Here is a 21,611-nt window from a genome sequence, read left to right as displayed (position 1 = left end):
GTGGAAACAAAAAGGAATATGCATTTGAAAATGAAGAGTACTAAATGATGAAATGATCTCACTTGAAGTCCATGGCTCATTTGAACCTCACTTTAGATGTTTAGGGTAGATCCTTTCACTGGCATGCACAAATGTGACACTTTTTTCTAAATTCTTAGTTCTTATCATCAGCCATTTAGCAGACTGCCTTTTGGCATATCCTTTTCTTCAATCTGGTATCATGTTGTATATCCTGAGGTGATTCTGGTGAATGAAACAGGATTATGGGAATTAATTACACACACCTCTATGTCTTTTTATTTTGTATAGTTTTTTTTATGAGAAAGGAAGTTTGTCAAGAAACCAGAATCAAATGTTGTAAATGTAGAGGGTAAGTGCGATATATACCTTTCTTGTAGATTCATTCCAAGGGTGTCAATGCTGAGCTGGTGGAGAATTTTCTTCTGGATCTGGAAAAAAGGTTTAGAGGTAAAACTCCTAACTTTCTTCAAGTTGCCTCTGCCTCTCTAACTCTCTCTTCCTTTAGAGGAAAAATGCATTTTGTTATGAAGCTGCCTTGATGTGGTATATTGTTATTGACAAATTTTTTTCTATGTATATTCATTCTGAATAAAGTTACAGTTTATATACAAGAGAAGGAATAAATCCTTATAATTATGCTACCTAATTTAGGAAAAGAATTTTACATAATGACACACATAACTGCATAGTTGACTTTTTATGACATATTTTTATATAATAGATTTATTACATATTATTCTTTTTTTTCAGGTTTCTTTATGTGTATTGTTAGAGTTGGATGTCTATGTATGGAGCCTTCTGATTATGAAATTATTTCTTTTTTTTTTTTTTCCATTATTAGCTGAAGCAATTCCACTAGAGGAGCCTACTCTGTGGGAAACACAAAATAAAACCTTTGAGACGTGGATTTGCCCTCTTGTACACTCCCTTATTGGCTACAACAATGATGTCATTCTGAGGTACAGTATTCACACCTTCAAACACCTGTTCAAGGAATTTGTATATTTAAATTTTCATATTGGTACCCCATCATTTTGTTATGGAATTTAACTAGTTGCTTGACTTGGTGCTTTAGGTTATGTCAAGATATTGTGTTGTTGAAAGCTGAAGTTGCTGAGTTTTTGCTGCCAAGTGTCATTGAAGATCTAGCAGGAAGGAAGAATATGGATGTGGATCTTCACAAACTAATCTCTTTGCAGGTAACAGTTTATAGATCTTTTCTTCTAATTTCCACTTTGTATGGAAAGAATGTTAATGTCAATTTTTCCTTTTGACTTTTCTTTCTATCAGTTTATAACTCATCTGGAACTTTTTTCCCAATATTTGTTCTGAAGACGAGCAAAGGATAAGTCTTATGCTTTCATTTATTTGTTTCAATGATAAGGTTTTCCTTTTCCCTATGCAAAAATGTTGATTATGTAGCCTGTCAGAAAACAATAAAAGAGGAGTAAAGTTAGTTATGAAGGTCACAAGGCTAAATGACATTTCTTGAGAATCTGTGAATAGGTTGTGAATCCCTAATATTATGCCTTAGATTATTCTGGTTAACTAGGAAGATTGTATGCCTGTAATTATGTAGTTTACTAGTTCTCCTTTTTGGTGTTTGTAAATTTCATTTTATCCTTAAAGCTTGAGAGAATAATCAAGTCACTGTTTCATAAGTTCCTTCCATCCCCCCCCCCCCCCCTTCTTTCTATTTTTTCACTTCTTCCTATTTTCACAACAGTACTATTACAGTACGTTATACACTACTATCCACCTTGTACCAAAATGTAGAGACTAAATGGCATCAAGTTGGACAAAAAAAATGGCTGTAGTCAAAATACAACGGAAGTGCTTCTTTGTTACACCTTGTGCCTGGAAAAGGCGCATGCTTGGCAATAAGGCACACTCCTTGGTTTGGTTGCTGGGCTGATTGCATTGGAGCCTTGGTCAGGTGATCTTTAAAATGATGTTGGATAAGTTGGTGGCTTGGATTTGATATGGTTCACATGTTGTGATGTTAGTGATATTATTTATGAGGTCTGGATGTTGTTACTCAAAATCTTCTATATACTGTGCATTCATCTGAATTGTTGTTTAATTTTTTCAATAATGTGCAGGTTCAGGAGCATATATTAACAGACTCTAATAAGTTGATAAAATCAATCCAAGTCTTCTTGAATGCACTTAACAAACTTCGGCTATGCTATGTCTTTGAAAGATCTTCTATACCATCAAAGCGAGAAAGTCTCAAGGCAAGTGCATAAAATTCCTTACTTTTGTCCATGATGCACATTGAAATTCATTTTGGTTCAGTTATACGATTTCCTTGCTTTGGAAAAAAAAAAAAAACCTTTCTACTAAGAGCTATGCACCATTTCCTTTCGTGCTATGCAACATGGTTTTTTTGCTGTTATTGCTACAGATGACTCATATTGGAATGTCCTTTGGGTGACTAATGGGAAGAAAAAATTAAGATAAATGTGCTAAGAGAGAATTTCCTTTTTTGCCTATGTAAAATTCCTGTGTTTTTAGGGTTCAATCATATCAGGTAGAAATTTCTGATTTATGTCCCTTGAGTTTATCTTTCTTTTTGAAATTTGAAGTTTAAAATGAAGTGGAGAAATAGGTATGCTCTCATAATTATATAGGTGTTTAAAGGATAAATTGGATATAGTTGATGCCAAATTGTTGGGATAAGAATTGTTGTTTCCATTAGTGTATGTAAAAATTGAAGATTGACAAAAGGAAAGGTGAATGACTTGGCTGCTGGCATGTTGATTGGTGAGCCTGGCCCAATCAACTTTTTCATTAATGCTTGGTAACTGGGGATTAAGATTATATAATTTTATAACAAAATAGAAAGGATTAGATTCTGTTGAAATTAACAGATAATGAATGTCCTACAATATTTTGATGCTGGTGTGCCAAGAATATCAATCCCGGAAAAAAATTTATTGTTTAGTTATGTGTCGTTGTGATTACCTGCATATGATATAACATTGTCATATATGGTATTTGTTATCCTGGATTTTCAGTATGCTAAACCTTCTAGTTATGGCTCAAAATCACGTTCCACCTCTGGAAAGGCTAGAGATTATATGGCTACATCGAGTGCAATGTCAATGTTAACATCTTCGTGGGACAAGGTATGGTGTTCCGGACATGCATATAATCAACTATTTGAATTTATGTTACCAAGTTTCTTTTCGATAATGCTCTATAAATATTCCTAGTTCTTTTCCTTTGGAAAATTTTGGAACTTCTTTGTACTTTATTTTATAAGGCAAGGACTCGACAAGAAAGGACCTTTTGTTTCACAGAGAAATATAACCTAGCAAGAGTTCACTGTTGTGGAACAATCTTTTTCTGCTAATTTTGAGGTGTCCGAAGCAAGAATATTAGATGGGTGTATTAATGATCTTTTAAGGAAAGTGCCTAGTCATTTCAGTGAATGAGAATTGCTAAGGATGAAACTGCAAAGATGGTTGGGTGTGTATGTATTTGCATTTGACTGTGAGATTGGATATACCTGAGAATGAAATAACAATGGGCTAAAGCTTCATGTAACAAACGGAAAAGAAAAAATCCAGAGCCATATTATTTGTCTATCCTAATCCTTTTCTTATATCAGCAGGGTGACTCAACCTTTTTCTTGTGACTGTCTTCTTTTCTTTCTTTAATGAAAATACCTGTTTAATGTCTTTTATAAGGAAAATGATGGCTGAGTGTCTGTGTTCAATATTTTGCTGTCATTTGGGTGAGAAAGTTCTGCTAATTGCTATAGCTAAGCTTCCTGCTGTAACCATACTTGTTTCGTTCATCTTCTTTTGGCACGTGTGGTTTTTAATTGGATATATCAAAGAAGGCATAAGATAGAATCGAAAGTAAGAAAACAAATTTACATTGTGGACCTAAACAGTTGGACATGGGACTAGGGCTTTCTTAAATTTAATTTAAGACTCCATTTGTCTCAAAGAAAATTTTTCTAGGAACATTGGAAAAGTTGGTCAGTGGAAAATATTTTCTTGATATTTTCTTGATCAAAGAGAAAATTAAAATGACTTGTCATTTTCAAAAGAGGAAGTTATTTTTTGGACTTTGAAAATTATTGAATCCCACATCGATTATGGAAAGGGGTAATGTATCCCTTATATGGGTCATAGGCACTACTCCCTTGAGCTAACTTTTGGGGTGAGTTAGGTCTGACCCAAATTTAACATGATATCAGAGCCTCCCATCCGATATTGGGTCTCCTATAAATATGTTATGCACCAGTAAAATTCTAGGCGTGAAAATTCTAGGCGTAAGGGGGTGTGTTGAATTCCACATCGATTGTGGAAAGGGGTAATGTACCCCTTATATGGGACATAAGCACTCCTTCCTTGAGCTAGCTTTTGGAGTGAGATAAGCCTGACCCAAATTTAACAAAAATTTTATTCACCCCAGTAAACTTTCTATACATAAATTTATAGGCATCCTTTATCTATTAACATAGCAACCAAATAATAAAACAAAATTTTTTTTTGGAAAAATATTTGCCATATACAAGTTATTTTCACAAAACAAATGGAGCCTAAGAGTCACAATAGTCTGTTTCTCCCTTACTAGTTTCTGACAGATATAATTTTTGCAGGTTTATTGGCTTTCCATTGATTACCTTCTTGTTGCTAAGTCAGCAGTTGTGAGTTATATAATTCCAGAAATTCTCTTTTATTTTCGCTGTAGTTTCATAATTTTCATGTCCAAATTATAACTTTTTAGAAAATTTCTCAACTGGATGTATATACATTACAGATTTGTGGGTCATACTTTACTGCTATGATGTATGTGGAGTACTGGTGTGAAGAACATTTCAGTAGCCTCACACTAGGGCGTCCAGATCTCGCTCATATTGAGGTGGTATGTGAGAAATTATGTGCCATAACTTCTTAACGCTTCTACTCAAGTTGTAATGGTCTAATCCCATTTTCAGCACAACCATGTACAGCATTAAATGTATCAGTAATTCAATATAGATCTGTATGGTATTGAGAATGATGATGTGCTAAGTTCTTTGTTTTTCACTGCAGTGGTTGGTTTATAAGGAGATTAATCATTGTTACCCCTTTTTGTTGCATTACCAACTTTTCTTCTCAGCAGTTGCCAGATCACATTGAAGTACTTGTCTCAGCAGTTACTCAAATCAATGAACCTGACAGCTTATATGGGATCATTCGGTCGCACAAGGTGTGTGAAAATTTTCGTAGATAATGGTGGTTTCATTCCCCTAGTATCAATTATTTGTCTGCTTTGATGTTTGTTCATGTTACTAAATTTCTCTGCTCAGATATGCTTTCTACTTGAAAAAAAAAAAAGAGAGGCTTCTACTGTTGCTTATCATCTGAATTGAGATTTTTCTTGAGGGGGTGGAGGGAAAGAGTTTTAGTCTTTTTGGAGACATCTCTTTGGTCGTATCTGCATTGCAAAGAGAGAGAGAGCGCTAATAATTGCAGTTTGTGTTTTGTATCCCATTTCATAGTGAAGAGTGACATCATGTTTAGTTTTGTGATTTATCTCTATAGTTCACTGTCAAATGCTTTGGTTTTACAAACTGCAGTCTCATGGCGAAGTTTGTTTGTTTTGGTGTGACTGATATAGCAGTTGACATCTCAAGTCGTTACCTTTGAGCATGAGGGGAACTGGAGCAAGGCCCTTGAATACTATGACTTGCAAGTACGTGCAAATGCCATGCTGGAAACTAATGGTGGATCAAGAACCTTTTTTGTGGATCATACCCAACCCGCAGCCCACATATTTGTCCCTGAATCAAAAGATGAGATGAAGCTAAGGAAACCTTACAAAGGTCTGATTAAATCTCTGCAAAAAATTGGCTGTACCCATGTACTAGAGTCGTATTGCCAGGGATTGACTTCTCGGAAGGGCCAGCTTCAGCAAGATTTAGAATTCACAGAATTGCAGGTTTGCTTTTTCGATTAAACTGCCTCAAGTTGACCTAAAGGCCTACTATTTGTTAGACTGATCTAATATAATAACGTCTTATGGTCCTAGACAGCAATTGTACTGAGGCTGATATAAGTTTTTTCAGTCATGGGGATGATTTGATGCTCTATATTTTTTTACCAATATTTGCAGTACGAGGCTGCTTGGCGTGCAGGCAATTGGGATTTCTCTTTGCTTGTCCATGGAGGCAGTTCTTCTTCAGGTCAAAATGTTAAAAGTGATCGTTTCAATGAAAACTTGTACAGGTAATTATGATATAGATAAAATTTAATGGGTATTGTTTGGAAAGATATACCCCACTGCCTTATTTTTTCTCTGCGCTCCTCCATAGATACGAAAAATAATAGTTGGTTGAGTTACTTTTTCCTATTAGGAAGTTTTTCATCTAAAATTCAAATGAACTTCCAGTAATTTTTTAATTATTTATTTTTAGATTCATTTATTGCCAAGTTTTCATCTAAATTCAAATGAAATCCTATAATTTTGCATTATTTATTCTTTTATTCTTTTATTGCCCTCAACATTTAAATTGTGGACAATGTGAAGCTCTATATCTTTTCTCTAGCTCATTTCTTAGTCTTGTTTATTATTTTAAAGTTAGACTTTGTTTTCCTATAAAAGTTTGTTCAATTGCAAGTTTTCATTCTGATAACTTGCATTTGCTAAATTGAATGTTCTGAATTTTGTATTGATTCCAAAAGATGAAGGAAGTTCTTAACTGATGCCAACACTCAGAATGTGAGAGGAAAATGAAAATATGAGCGAAGCAATAGATAATGTCTCTTTTTCTGGAAAAGAACACCAAAATGCTAGTACCAGTTTTCCAATCTGATATTGGAGTTGAATACAGCATACTACTAAGTGGCTTGGTTGTTGGATGGCATTACATTTCAATTTTCACACCATAATCGTATTGTTATTATGGTTACTGCATGTGTTACCCATTAATATATGTATTAAAATATATGTGTGGGCGCTTACACTTTTAAGAGCTGATCCTATATTCATTTGCTTTAGCATGAACTTAGGTTTATTTTGGCACATATCTTATCTCTTCTTGTCTTATTCTTTTGGAATATCAGTTGTTTGAGGGCATTGAAAGAGGGAGATTTTGATGAAATTAACAGAAAACTGAAAGATTCAAAGCAGGTAAATTCTTTTCATATTTATTGCATGAATAGGCTTCTGCTTTTAACAGGATCCCTGATGAATTAGTTATATCAGGAGCTTGTGTGGTCTGTCTCTTGTTCAAGTGAAGAGAGCACTGAATACATCTATTCAACAATTATTAAACTTCAGGTAATATCATGTTCGTGCATTGCTTCTCAAGCGATAATAACTGATGTATGCAGTGAGTCTGAACTTTTGGATTGTAGTTGAAATACTCTATTATTTTATCCCTTTCTTCTTCAAGGTAGCCATTATTCCTACTAATATAAAGTTTTGAGTTTTAGATTGATTCCAATCATGCTCTTGTTTGGATCAATTCTGCTATTCTGTCCCCTGTGAGGACCTAGAATCTAGTCAATCTAAGTAGCTGTTAGTATTTGGAAGCTCAACCTTTCTGTGAAGAAAGGAGGGGAAAGGGGAAAAGGGAGGAATTTAATTGGTTGTTACTAACTTCTATGCTTGTAGTTTAATTTGGTGAAACTAAATGCTAATGAAGTTCATTTTCTTGCATGGAAAATGAATGTTTTTAGTTCATACGCTTGCGCAGATTCTTTATCATCTTGGGATGGCATGGAATATACGATGGACAGCCTCTACACATGAAATGACAGCTAAGAAGCAAAAAAACCTTCCAGAACCTGTATTTCCCACCATGGAGCAGGTATTTTCTAATGAGCAGCATGGATCTTGTCTTGCAATGATGCAGTTCTCTAGCAATTTTCATACAAGATTTATCAATAAAATGAAGATATTGATGTCTTCAAATTTTTATGAAAATAGCATGTTTGTATAGATGCTGTTGTGGACTGCCTTTATTGGCAAATCCTGCAATCGGTGCAAGAATCAGGGGGAGAACTGATTGATCAATGGCAGAATTAGAGGGATTTGATTTGGCAGCTGATATTTCATTTTTATTTGTTTCCAGTTTTGCTTAAATCATTCTCTTATGGTAGGACTTTAATCTCTGGTAGAACTGCCTTTATTGTTGCTTGTACCCACTTATATATAAGGGGAACCAAATTATGAAATAAAAGAAGCAGAATTATTTGATCCAAAAAGAGGTTTGAACTCTCTCTCTACCAAGTTCAAGGTTAGCTCCCTCGTGAGCTCACATCTGTAATCATTGATCGAGGCAGGAATTGTGGTAAGGCAAAGGATGCGGCCTTAGAACTTGGTTACATGGTTAACAGACCCGTGACGCAATCCCAGTCCAGAAGTCATAACAGATGTATGGCCATGGCAGTAATCTAGTTTAGATATTCAAAATCTTCAAATACCATAATTTTAAATGTCATTTTGCTGACTAAGAAAAAAAATATATTTGACATGTCATCATTTTAACATCATTAGGTTTTAGTCATCAAAATACTATGGTTGCAAAACCACATCCTGATTTGCAATGAACAATTCCTTAGGATCTGAGTGGCGAGTGCTAGAAGTGCAAAACCACAGGATAGTTAAGTGTATTTTTCCTTAAATTTTTTAAAGGTATTTTGGAACTTTGACTTTAATATGAGTGTGCTTAATTTATGTTACTTAAATTGAGTCTAGAATCTCCAATGTAGCTTTTCTTTTAGGATTTTATTGATAACCCTAACCGTAAGTGACGCCGATGGGACCTTGAGTTTGAAATCTGAAGCTTAAGAAATTCAAAGTATTAACTTTTTCTGCACCAGATTTTTTCTGCTCATTTTGAACACTAGAAATCTTCTCTCTTGGAATGGAATGCTTTTTCATTTCACTGGCCATTATGAGTAGTACAACATTGAAATTGCTGTTTTATGGATGCTATTTACTGTTTTGGACCTGCACCATGCACTTGGATGCGTTTTCAACTTATATTATTCTCATCTTATTTTGTTCTAAATTTTCCATGTATGTTTATTATTATTTTCCATTTGCTGTTAGTTTACCTGCATTTGCTGATGCCTTTGACATTTGTTTTTGGAAGTTCATTGACCTACTTGCTGTCTGACATTAAGGGTTCACAATTGCAGGATAATGTTCAAGGAAACTTATTTAAAATATTTTCTTGTGGCGACAAATTCTTATCCTCAAATAATGGTTTACTTCAACTTACATTTCATTCTACAGTAGCAGTGTCCTTCTTATTGGGGAATAATTTGTTTTGACATCTTTCCTAGAGAAGTTTCATTTTTGCATTTCATTTTGATGTACTTGACAATTATTTCGGCGGGGAGTAATAGAGGTAATTCTGGCTGTCTGATCAAGTTTTGAAATTTGTATTTAGTTATCGTGGTTGAATAAGGATTGGAACGACATTTTGGAACGAACTCAACTGCATATGAATTTGCTAGAACCATTCATAGCATTCAGGCGAGTTTTACTACAAATCCTGAGCTGTAATGAGTGTTCCATGAAACATCTTTTGCAATCTGCATCTGTTCTTCGTAAGGTAAGATAAAAGTTCTCCACGCGATGAAACATTGGCCTACTGCCATTCTGAATTCTTGTTCTGTGATTGACAGGGTTCTAGGTTTTCTCAAGCTGCTGCAGCTTTGCATGAGTTTAAGTTTCTTTCTGTTGGTACTGGGGAACAGCATTTGTCTTTGTATTGGCTTGGAAAGGTAAAAAATTTCCTCTCTTTTGCAGTCATTTTAGGAAAATACAAACATGATTCTTTGCCACCAAGTTTTTGCTTAGATGGTATCTTTTCTTCTTTTTTATATGTATATTTGAAGGAAATGTGGAGTTTTTTGTTTAAAATCTTCTGCTGCTATAATAACAACATTGTTTGTTCAATTGAAATCATGATTCTTGTGCAATCCATAAACAGCTTACATGTAATGTAACTATATTCGTTTAACAAATTTTCACAAACCACATGATGTTTGGCTCAGTAGTTGTGTTGATGAAAACCTAATACGGAAAACTTTTAGTTATAGTTAAGGGAAGTGAAATTGAACTCAGGACCTCTTACTCTGATGCCATCAAAGAATTACCACTGATGCCTAGTGCCTATATGGGCAGTTTGTAATTTTACTCATTTAATCAATTCTCTAATATTTCTGTTGAAATTCTTAAGCTTTTCAATTTTTCTGAGAGTTAATATGAAAGCCTAGAAGTATGTTGTGGATTTTGTCCTTTCAACCAAACATTGCACTTTCAGTGTACCACTATTATTTTCCTTTTTAAGCAAAATGGCTTTGTACAAGTAAAATATTGAGCTTTTCTTAGAACTTTTTTTTTCCTATAAGCTATTCTCTGTATCTTTCAAATCACTGTAATCATATATAGCAATTTCACTTTTCCCTCCCATGATAACTTTGCTAGAATTTTCTCCAACGGGTTTTATTAGGCCAGTCCATATCTAGTCTTTTTCAGTTACATGGCTTGTTTTTGTAGATGGATCATTTGGTCAGGTTTTTATACCTCAAATGCTACATGTGGGCTTCATAGTTTACTGTGATATTATGTCAAGATTAACGATTTATTAATGGCAGCTTGAAGAAGCAAAGTTATTACGTGCCGAAGGTCAGAATGAGATGGCTATTAGCCTTGCAAAATATATATCACAAAATTGTCACTCAAATGAAGGAGCTTCAGATGTGTATCGCTTAGTTGGGAAGTGGCTGGCAGAAACTAGATCCAGCAAGTTGTAACTTGTATCTTTAAGTTGAGCAAATTACTCCTAGTTGCCATCTCTGTTTATTATGGGTGCTAATTTTTCTCGTGTAATGTTGCATGTGTGCAGCTCAAGGACTATCTTAGAGAAGTATCTAAAACCTGCAGTTTCCTTGGCTGAGGATCAGAAAACTGCTCACAAAAAGTCCATAGAAAGACAAAGCCAAACTCATTTTAATCTTGCGCACTATGCAGATGCTCTATTTAGATCCTATGAGGAAAGACTAACTTCTAGTGAATGGCAAGCAGCAATGCGTTTAAGGAAACACAAGGTATCAGATTGAGAGAGAAGGAGAGAGATTTAATCTTTACAGTTTCATAAGCATGCTGATTTTGCAGACACTGGAGTTGGAGGCCCTTGTAAGGAGGCTAAAGAGTTCATCAAAGGTAAATTTTGGTCTCATATTCAACTATTAGTCTATTAGTCCTTGTTGAATTTGCTTTATCATTGCAATATAACTTTAATTATATTAATTTTAGGGAGACAAGACTGACTATTCAGTGAAAATACAAGAGTTACAAAAACAACTTACAATGGACAAGGAAGAGGCTGAAAAACTTCAGGTTACTATACTTTTCTCTACATTTTCAGGAACTGCTAGGTATAAAGGGAGACTATCTTTGGTTGGCCTACTCTGAAAACACTATTGATAATTCCCATAATGGTTTGGAAGAGGAGTGATATGCTCCTTATAAAGACTTGAGCACTCCACTAATATTAGCATCCCATAAGTGTTTCGAGCTAGGAATGTGTTAAATTAATGTGTCACTTCGGCTGTTCTTCAGCCTTGAGTTAGCTTTTGGGAGTAAGTAAAGCCTAACTCATAATCTTAAAATCTATTTATCGTGACTATAGATTAAAATTGTTGATCCATATAAAAACACCATTCTTGCATGCATCATTAACAATTGAAATTGGAGAGGGTAGTATACTAGAATCATGGTTTTTTTTTTCCTTTTTTTTTTGTTAAATTGCACGTAGAGTTTCTGTGAGTTACTTCATTGATGGATGGTGGTGAAGCGTCCTAAGGGCAAGGGGTGGCCATGGCCTCAGCAAAACTTTTTTAATATATTAGTACTATGATTTAGAAATTATAAAAATTTATTCCTTGCCTCCCTCACCCAAATTGTTTTATTGCATACATTTTTAATGAGAAGATAAATTAATCTTATTTTTGTTTAATGAAACTATGGATGTGTTTATTCACATTTCAAAATTCTTATATGCATTCCATCTAATTGATGAAATATTATCCGAATTGTATTATAGTTGATTAAGAAAGAAAATATAGGTAATCAAACAAAAAGAATAGAGTGGAATGCTTGTAAGAAAATTGGAGTGTGAATAATGACATTAAAATTGTATTAAAAAAAATTACTTAGTTGTATTATGTTTAGATCCTATTTATTTTCAATTAGTTTTTGCTTATAATTTGTAAGTATACAAATAAGTAAATAATTTAAACTTGAAAGTTAATTGCACTAGATTAAATCTGTGTACTTGTCTTCTATTTGAACTTATTTAATTTCATTGGACAAAGTTTTGTGAAAAAAATATTTTTAGATGATAATTTTAATAATAAGATATAATATGTTATCATACATGACTTTTAGTTTGGTCCCCTGCACATGTTATCGAAGCTCTGTTGCTGCTGATAAATTTACTTCTATGAGTTTCACATATTCAACTTTTGTTTATCATTTAACTAAAGCATATAATGCATTATGTATAATGTATTCAAGTGAAATTTTGTAATCTTTCTTCAACCTCTCAGATTGACAGGGACAATTTTCTCAGCCTAGCATTGGAGGGATACAAGCACTGCCTGATCTTAGGTGACAAATATGATGTACGAGTGGTATGTATTATTATCCCATTCCTCAATTAAACTAAAGAAACAAAGATGTTGTGCGTTAGTGTATAAATTAGTGACCGAGTGCTTGAGTATGGATTATCTAGTGAAAATAAGTCATGGAAAGAGTACAATACATTGCAACCACTCTTTATACATAATATAACTCTACTAATAAAAGTAATATAATGTGCATAAGACAATAAAGTACTCTAATATGGAAACCACTCTTTAGACATAAGTGAAAAATTAGTAGAAATACGAAAAAATACATCAACTGCCACTCTTTAGACATTGTTGGAATTGATGAGATTCTATGCTCTAAGTCAAGGGGGAATATTGTGGAAAATTGACTAATTATATTTTTGCTTTCCTAATTAGTGGAGCATAATTATAGAGTATAACTCTAGGGATTAATTAGAAATTCTTTATATCAAGGATATAGGATTGAAGGCATGATATAAAAGGCCAGTTCTAAATAGCAATACTTATAAATGTAGATATATATTCTCCTAGCTAGAATTGTCTTATTTCATTTCCATTTCAAATTAATCATGAGAATCATGTTGGTAGGGGAGCTTGAACGCTGTATTGTATGTGCATCTCTTTCCTCATCAGATAAGATATGCTGGTATCATTCACGGGATTGAATTACCTTTTGACTAATTTATATGTTTTCAGGTGTTTCGACTTGTTTCCCTGTGGTTCAGTCTCTCTTCTACACAAAATATCATCAATAATATGCTTAACACTATTAATGAGGTAACACCAAATAGTAGCTCCAGTTTGCGTCTGTGATCTTTGAATCACATTCTAAAAAAAATGTCTATTAACATATGTATCTGTTATATTTTATTTTTTACACAAGTCTTTTACCCCGTTTCAAATATGTTTGTAGGTCCAGTCATATAAATTTGTCCCATTAGTTTATCAAATTGCTTCAAGAATGGGGAGCTCAAAGGATGGGGTGGGACCTCACAATTTTCAGGTTTTCAATGGTGTTGGTCTTTGAACTCTTTTCTCCTCTGCTAATAAAATTGAGCCCTAATCTGTACTTTGGATTGTGCAGTTTGCTTTGATTTCTCTTGTGAAGAAAATGGCTGTGGATCATCCATACCATACAATTTTTCAGGTATATAAATATGAATTTCTGACAGGGCTACTTTCGCAAGAATAAATTGTTCAGCATGAATTTTCCTTCTGTTTTAATTAAAGAATTTTAAAGTTAATTTTGTATAAACTTACAACTATCAAATGAAATAGAGACTAGAAACCTGAAATCTTTTCATTATTGTAGCAGAACATGGGTTAAGTGAACTTGGTTTTGATCTGAACAAATTTTAGTTGAACCTCATTTGCTGTAGTTTTCAGTTCTTTTCATTGCCCATTTTACCTGTCCCTTTTGTTGCCAGCTTCTAGCTCTGGCGAATGGTGATCGCATCAAGGACAAACAGCGAAGTAGAAACTCATTTGTGGTGGATACAGATAAAATAATTTCAGCAAGAGCTCTTCTAGATGAGTTATCATCATATCATGGCCCTGTTATTGGACAAGTACTTTCAACGTTGATCTTTTCATTTGGCACTCTTTCAAAAGTTTATTCTTATATCAAGTTTATTTTATGAATACATGGTCTACATTTGTTATCCATGTAGATGAGACGAATGGTTGAGATCTATATCAAGCTTGCGGAGCTTGAAACAAGGAGAGAGGTTTGTTAAGTCATTGTGAAGTTGAAAGTCTATTTAGTCCTTCTTTCAGTGTTCTATGATTGCATTCTAACATGTCGTTAGAAGGGGATAAAAAAAAAAGATGGAGGGAGAAAAGTTGATGTCAAACGACACTTAATCTACATGTCTTGCAGGATACCAACAAAAGGGTGGCACTACCAAGAGAAATCCGCAGTGTTCGACAGCTAGAACTTGTAAGTGCATCACCATGGAACGGACCATGATCTGATTTGTGCGCCTCTCTTGAAAGTTAAACTCGTGCTGGGAAACATGATATTCATATTAATAAGCTGCATGTTTCTCTTGTTCTTGGTTGGATGAAGAGCATGTATACTACAAATATTTTCTCATCAAAGTTCCATTATTCTTGTCCCTGATTTGCATCTGGTCTTCAGGTACCTGTAGTAACATCTAGTTTTCCAGTTGATCGCAGTTGTACCTATCATGATGGTTCCTTCCCATACTTCAAAGGCTTAGCGGATTCCATTATGTGCGTCCTCATGATTTAAAAGCACCTTCATATTGCCTTATTGTTAAGTATTTCAACTACAGCAGGGGATATATTTCATTCCTATTTGTAACATGTTCATGAATTTGCAGGATAATGAATGGAATTAATGCCCCAAAAGTGGTTGAATGCCTTGGTTCTGATGGTAAAAGATATCGACAGCTAGCAAAATCTGGAAATGATGACCTTCGACAAGATGCCGTAAGAATCTAACATTATCCTCGGTTTTTTTTTTTTAAAAAAAATTTCCATCTTTGCATATGTTAGGAGAGAGTTTTAGTAAAGTTAACCTACCTTGGTACCATGGAATTGATGCTTCTTCTTAGACAATATGAGCTTGTATTACATGTCATTTGCATTGTTATTGTGACTCACAAATATCTTGCAGGTTATGGAACAATTTTTTGGTCTGGTTAACACCTTTTTAAAGAACAATAGAGATACTTGGAAGAGAAGATTAGGTGTACGTACGTACAAGGTATCTTTTTGTATAATTTTGATGTAATATTTGTTATCATTGAAAATAATGGGTGCTTATGATGTAAACCTCAAGTCATATTCACTTCTTTAAAAGGGGAAAAAAATAAAAATAAAATAATATAACTGCATTCCTTCCTTTTGAAACATTTATTTTTGCCCATATGGGACTCGCCTGGCTAAGGACCTCTTAATCTGTCTCCATCATTCCTCTAAATGAATTGTGCTGCTTTGCTGCAGTAATTTGTATGTTACTTCTCTTTCCTTTTTTACTTTATATTATTGTCATGCTTTGTCCATCAACAGGGGCGATACTGCTTGACTTCTTTGTTACCTGTAGAGACATTTGATGATACAGTTTGTTGGATGAATATTATTCTTTAGGCTTTTTCAGATTTCACTTTGTATTTTGTTGCTTTTAGCTGATGGACTGTCATAATGGTAGCTATTATTTGTTATTGGTTCTCTCTTGTACTATGCGTTCATAGTGTTGTGATTAATTATATCAATTCAAGTCTGTTCTTGGCAATTGTACAACTACATTGTTAATGAAATAGGTAATTCCTTTTACTCCAAGTGCCGGTGTTCTTGAGTGGGTTAATGGCACTCTTCCTCTTGGGGAATATCTCATAGGAAGGTTAGTTTAACATATTGATTTAAGCTTACAGCTTGATAGCCGGTGTTACAAGATGGTCAAGTAATGTTATTGTCTCCTCTCTGTTAATTTGCAGCACGAGAAATGGCGGTGCCCATGGCCGTTATGGAATTGGAGACTGGTCATTTCCTAAATGCAGAGAGCACATGTCAAATGTAAGTATCATTCTCTGATGTGATTTTTCAGGATAATATAAAATATCTCCAATCTCTCATGAATTTTATGCGTTGTTCCAGGTATATATTTGAGGATATTATGTAATTAATGAGCATAAAAAGAAAAAGGGAAATTAGAATGCTACATTTTCTTGTAAAAAGGCGTAACAAGGTTAAGAAAACCCTAGTATTCAATATTTTAGAGTTATCTCAACTAATTTTAAATTATTGTAATTGAAACGCTAATGTTTTGCTAATGTTTAATTATAAGGGTTTTGTCAGCCATTAGTTTCATCAGATAAAAGTGACGTGAGGCATCCCTCAACCAATGGATCAAAAATAAACACACTCTGCACTTGAAGATTAAGCATCATTTTGAATTATTTTTCAAGTAAAATTAAACATGGCCCTTCTCCCTCAAGTAAGGCTACAATCTGAGTAGGAAAGAACATCAAATTAAATTTGGAGTCCTTTGTCATAATGTCATGATGAGTTGCCCAAATTTCATATTGTTTACTGATCTTTTGAAGGGTTGCTATGTTATGGATAATGGTATCCATTATCCATAACATGCTACTTGTCAATTAAAGACTGTCAACCTTGTTTCTTTTCAAAAAAGTTAGATCAGGAGCTCTAAAAGCTTTAGGTCTGGGTGTTGGGTTTGGGTTATCGAGCAAGTGCCAGTACTGGCCTTGATACTTTTGCTGCGTTACAAACGTTCATTTTCTTGCAAAACCTTGACAAACATTCTTATTTATCTATGTTAACCATGTAATAGGAAAAAGACAAGCGTAAAGCATTCCAAGAGATCTGCGAGAACTTCAGGTTTGGCCTTATTTGATAGACTGCCTAGTTTTAAATGTTTAAGCTCACCACTTCAAACTATTTAACTTAATTAAGATCATGCAGACCTGTCATGCATCACTTTTTTCTGGAAAGATTTTTGCAACCAGCTGACTGGTTTGAGAAGAGACTTGCATACACACGTAGCGTCGCTGCAAGTTCAATGGTTATCATTCTATTTCTTCTATTACATAATTCATTATGTCTTATCTTTTGAACATACAGTCATTATTGCTCTCTCTCTCTCTCTCTCTCTCTCTCTCTCTCTCTCTCTCTCTCTCTCTCTCTCTCTCTGTGTGTATTTGGTAGAGTGAGAAGCATAATACGTAAAGATAAAGAGGAAAAACAGAGAAATCTATTGATTCAGAACACGCTTGTTTTTACACAGTAACAGAAAATAGTCCCAGGAGCAATTCTCCTGTCTAGTTCAAGCTAGCCTGGCAATACTTGCCAAATTAACAGAACAATTCTCTTATGCCTACTATAATAGCATATTGTCATAAAAGATGCAGCTACTATTGTTCCTCACTGATTGCTACGCATAAATTCCTCTAACTGCATAAACTCCTCTATCATTTTCTCCAGCTGGCCTTTCCCAGATTCTTCTATTCCATTTGGTAGCCCTTCTGCATTCTTCTCCTCCTTTCTATAATAGACCCTTAGTGGCTTTGGGACCAGGCCGATGGCCAAGCTAGGTTGATTCTATCAGTATTCTTCTCTATCCAGGACAATCTTTTTCTTTTATTTTTCAGCAAGGTAACTTGATGCTACTACACTAAAAATGTGTTGTCATAAGGTTATCAAATACTCCACTTTACAAGTTTTTTGAGCTTCAAGAGATGGAATAGTTCACTGAATAGCTCATCATGACTATTTTTTTAAATGGAGTCGCCTCATAATATTACAAAAATGGTTTTAGTTGCATCTCTTCTTACTGAAGTAAATCAAGGCCTCAATGCTGCAATATTGCAGTGGTTTTTAAATTTTTGTTTACCTTTCAGGTTGGATATATTGTTGGCCTTGGAGACAGACATGCCATGAATATCTTGATTGATCAAACAACTGCAGAAGTTGTTCACATAGATCTTGGTGTTGCTTTTGAACAAGGCTTGATGCTTAAGACCCCAGAGCGGGTTTGTATTGGTCCTTGCATTTTTCTAAACTTTTCAGATCGTCTACTTTATTGATAATCTCTTGACAACTTTTTTGGACCATGGCAGGTTCCATTCAGACTAACAAGAGACATAATCGATGGCATGGGTGTTGCTGGAGTAGAGGGGGTATTCAGAAGATGTTGTGAAGAAACTCTTGCTGTTATGCGAACAAATAAAGAAGCTCTGCTGACCATTGTTGAAGTATAATCTCTGTCCTGAATAACATTTGAAACTAAATCGTATTCCCCTTTATATGTCGTGCTAACCGGTGGGTATACTGCAGGTGTTTATTCATGACCCCTTGTACAAGTGGGCTTTATCACCTCTGAAAGCCTTGCAGCGCCAAAAGGTATTATCTGCATTAAATCCTTTTCCTCTAAGCTTAAGCATCTACACTTTGAGTCATGAGATATATTAAAAACAATATTTTCTAGGACATGCTTGGAATTTTCTCCTATAAAGTTGTTGAAACAAAAGAAACATTATATGAACGAGTGTATGTGAAATAATTTTTTGTTGAAACAAAATCTACATAATGAAAATGCAAGCGTTTATACAAAAAAACATTTGTTTGTCAGCTTGGGTCCTAGTTGGCTAGAGCAGATAACTGCTCTGTGAATTGTGCCATACCAGAAGTAGATGAAACTAGCACCTGTACTCATATGTATTAATTGTCTTTTGAGTAACGGTTTAACAACCATGGTTGTCAAAACTGGACCGGCTGTTTGGACCGGTTTAACCGATTCATGGTTCGGTTCGGTTTAAGTAATAAAACCTCTCTTCAAGGAAATTGGTAAAAATCGGAGAGAATGGAAACTGGATCATGGTCCAGTTTGGTTTAAGTAATAAACCCTCTTTCAAGGAAATCGGTAAAAACCGGAGAGAACCGGGAATGTTGATAGGATTGGAAACCTGGACGGTTTGATTTCGATTTTTTAAATTGGACTGCATTCACCAATCAAAAGCTCAAAAGAATCTGATTATTTGTTGCCACCAAGGTTTCAACCCTGACACTAAGGATGAAGCTACAAGCAACTTACCATCTGAACACCTTCGATATTTTGCAATAATGCTGCTCTACTTATTTCTAAGTTCCTTTGTAATTTAAAAAAATACTATTAATAATAATTTATTTCATTAAATAAGTTAAATTATTAAGTTATTTTATTTTATTATCTCTTAGAGATTAAAACATACATTAATTTATTATGTATTATTTTATATAATTTTAATATAATTATATTTATTTTTCATTTGTTATTATAAAATTTCAATTTTAAGTTTTTCTTATTAGATGCAGTTATATTATTATTTAAAATTATTAAATTTAATTAAATCCATTTTAATAGTTATTTATAAAAATATATAAAAGTATTAATTATAATAAAACCATTATATTAATTTTATTATATTTATTTAATAATATATTGGTTCGACCACGGTTGAACCTTAAATACTTAACCTTCTACTCTCACCGGTTCATTGATTGGGCTGGGTTTAAAAACATTGGATTTAACTCTTGGTGGGGGCAGCATCATTGTTATCTTCACTTTGGGATTTTATGTAAAATTTACTATTTAATCCCTATATTATAGGTAAATTCATTATTTGATCTTTCAATTTTGAAAAATAGATTAAAACGTCTAGTAGATTTTTTAAAATCTACTAATTAGTCATTTCATTAGTTTTTAGCTTTTAAGTATTTAGTATTTAGGTATTGAGGTTCAGAAAAATTCATTAGTTGATCGGTTAATTTTATAAAATTAACTAATTAATTTCTCTATATCGAGGACATTTTAAATTTTTTCACAATACTTAATGACTAAAGTTTAATGGAAGGGTTAAGTAGTAGACTTTTTAAAACATCAGAAATGTGTTTTTCAAAATTGAGAGACTAAGTAATGAGTTTCCCTATAATACGGAGATCAAATAGTAATTTTCTCCCTTTTCTTTTCATGTTACACTAGCCAAATTGCCGTCCTGCTGTACTAAGGGTTTCCATTGTCTTTTCCAAATCGATTTGAATTTATTGCAATTTAAACTGAAGATGAAATTTAAAATATTTGGTTTTCGCTACATATAGATGTATAATCTACCATGATGTCGGGTTTTTTTTTAAGGAAAAAATAATTTTTTAGTGTCTTTTTTTTTACCTAGTTTCAAGTAATATTGTATTTTAGACTCCAATTGTTTACGAAAAATGACATATATATATATAAAATATATTTTCTATTAAAATAACTTATTCTCTATTGTTTCATTATAATTTAAAAAGTAAAAGATATTAATAAACTTATATATAATAATATTAATAAAATTTTTAATGTTTAGAAACTAATTTTTTATTTTAAAGGGAGAAGTTATTTTTCTTAAAAATTACTTAAATTTTCATTTTAACTAAGAATATTGATCAATTTTTTTTAGTATCATACGCCTTGGAAAATATAGAAAACATTTTTTCATAAAATAAGACTTAATTTGACAATAAATTGAATTTACTTAAAAAGTTGTATGAAAAAGGGTAAATTTTTGGACATAAGATTTTGTTAAGAAACTACCTTTAACTTAAAAGTTTAAATTTATAGGTGAAGCTTGAAAAATAGTCATTTTAACTAAGAAAATATTTTATATTGACCTACCACAAACGTTAGGCAATATTTTTTGTCAAATAAAAGGAGCCTTAATTTTACAATAAATTGAATTTACTTAAAAAGTTTATGAAAAATGATAAATGGACATAAGGTTTTGTTAAGAAACTACCTTTAACTTAAAATTTTAAATTTATAGGTGAAGCTTGAAAAATAGTCACATAACTTCAAGTCTAGCACACTCCTACACGCTGGACTTAAACATGAACAAGCATATACCCACTTTACATTGAATCTTATGAGTGCTCACTTAATACCATTTTTTCCCATTGTCCATTTACCGCTGATCAGGATCTGGATGATGATCTGGAGACATGTTTGGAAGATTCACAAGATCAATATGAAGGGAATAAAGATGCTGCACGTGCATTGATGCGTGTCAAGCAAAAACTAGATGGATATGAAGAAGGTGAATTGAGAAGTATAAATGGACAGGTAACGTTGACATGTTCTCTTTTCCGTATGGGTGGATAAGTTTGGAATCACTCCCCAACTCTGTAGGAGTTTGGTTCGGGTTGCATATAATTATGGGTTGGTTTTTCTAATGTTTAGCTAGTAAGAAACCAATATTTTAGAACCGAGATTAACATCATACTTAAAAACCTAGAGGAAAAGAAAAGTTACATAGTTACAATTATCTCCTGCAACTTGAAGCCATATGGTGATCCAAAGACCATTTATTTAAGTTGGAGAATAAAACTGCACTATGTGGGGAGGGACCAAAACCCTTATTTAAGGTGATCATGAAATGCTTGTAATTGGTTTTG

General features: G+C 33.5%; 1 protein-coding gene across 13 annotated transcripts in view; it reads left to right on the top strand.

The window, feature by feature from the left end:
• Nucleotides 1-21,611, top strand: part of LOC110617578 (serine/threonine-protein kinase ATM) — a 52,967-nt gene that overhangs the window by 30,968 nt on the left and 388 nt on the right. For 4 of the 13 annotated variants that reach the window (XM_043957557.1, XM_043957550.1, XM_043957556.1 and 1 more), the window contains exons 42-78: nt 399-468; nt 863-980; nt 1,097-1,220; nt 2,124-2,258; nt 3,042-3,152; nt 4,640-4,687; nt 4,801-4,905; nt 5,143-5,232; nt 5,644-5,964; nt 6,139-6,251; nt 7,089-7,155; nt 7,231-7,305; nt 7,724-7,837; nt 9,428-9,592; nt 9,666-9,764; nt 10,641-10,792; nt 10,892-11,093; nt 11,161-11,208; nt 11,302-11,385; nt 12,597-12,680; nt 13,356-13,436; nt 13,573-13,662; nt 13,744-13,806; nt 14,087-14,227; nt 14,330-14,386; nt 14,539-14,598; nt 14,800-14,894; nt 15,005-15,113; nt 15,301-15,390; nt 15,947-16,026; nt 16,121-16,199; nt 16,978-17,024; nt 17,109-17,208; nt 18,044-18,175; nt 18,263-18,397; nt 18,480-18,545; nt 21,136-21,279. In XM_043957557.1, coding sequence (XP_043813492.1) covers nt 399-468; nt 863-980; nt 1,097-1,220; nt 2,124-2,258; nt 3,042-3,152; nt 4,640-4,687; nt 4,801-4,905; nt 5,143-5,232; nt 5,644-5,964; nt 6,139-6,251; nt 7,089-7,155; nt 7,231-7,305; nt 7,724-7,837; nt 9,428-9,592; nt 9,666-9,764; nt 10,641-10,792; nt 10,892-11,093; nt 11,161-11,208; nt 11,302-11,385; nt 12,597-12,680; nt 13,356-13,436; nt 13,573-13,662; nt 13,744-13,806; nt 14,087-14,227; nt 14,330-14,386; nt 14,539-14,598; nt 14,800-14,894; nt 15,005-15,113; nt 15,301-15,390; nt 15,947-16,026; nt 16,121-16,199; nt 16,978-17,024; nt 17,109-17,208; nt 18,044-18,175; nt 18,263-18,397; nt 18,480-18,545; nt 21,136-21,279 — 3,894 coding nt within the window. Of the gene's footprint in view, nt 1-398; nt 469-862; nt 981-1,096; nt 1,221-2,123; nt 2,259-3,041; nt 3,153-4,639; nt 4,688-4,800; nt 4,906-5,142; nt 5,233-5,643; nt 5,965-6,138; nt 6,252-7,088; nt 7,156-7,230; nt 7,306-7,723; nt 7,838-9,427; nt 9,593-9,665; nt 9,765-10,640; nt 10,793-10,891; nt 11,094-11,160; nt 11,209-11,301; nt 11,386-12,596; nt 12,681-13,355; nt 13,437-13,572; nt 13,663-13,743; nt 13,807-14,086; nt 14,228-14,329; nt 14,387-14,538; nt 14,599-14,799; nt 14,895-15,004; nt 15,114-15,300; nt 15,391-15,946; nt 16,027-16,120; nt 16,200-16,977; nt 17,025-17,108; nt 17,209-18,043; nt 18,176-18,262; nt 18,398-18,479; nt 18,546-19,194; nt 19,296-21,135; nt 21,280-21,611 lie in introns of those variants that run through there. The other 9 variants (XM_043957555.1, XM_043957554.1, XM_043957553.1 and 6 more) reach the window with 8 other exon arrangements.

This window comes from Manihot esculenta, chromosome 6 (genome assembly GCF_001659605.2).
Source record: "Manihot esculenta cultivar AM560-2 chromosome 6, M.esculenta_v8, whole genome shotgun sequence".
Taxonomy (NCBI): Eukaryota; Viridiplantae; Streptophyta; class Magnoliopsida; order Malpighiales; family Euphorbiaceae; genus Manihot; species Manihot esculenta.
This window is presented reverse-complemented; position numbering and strand designations above follow the sequence as displayed.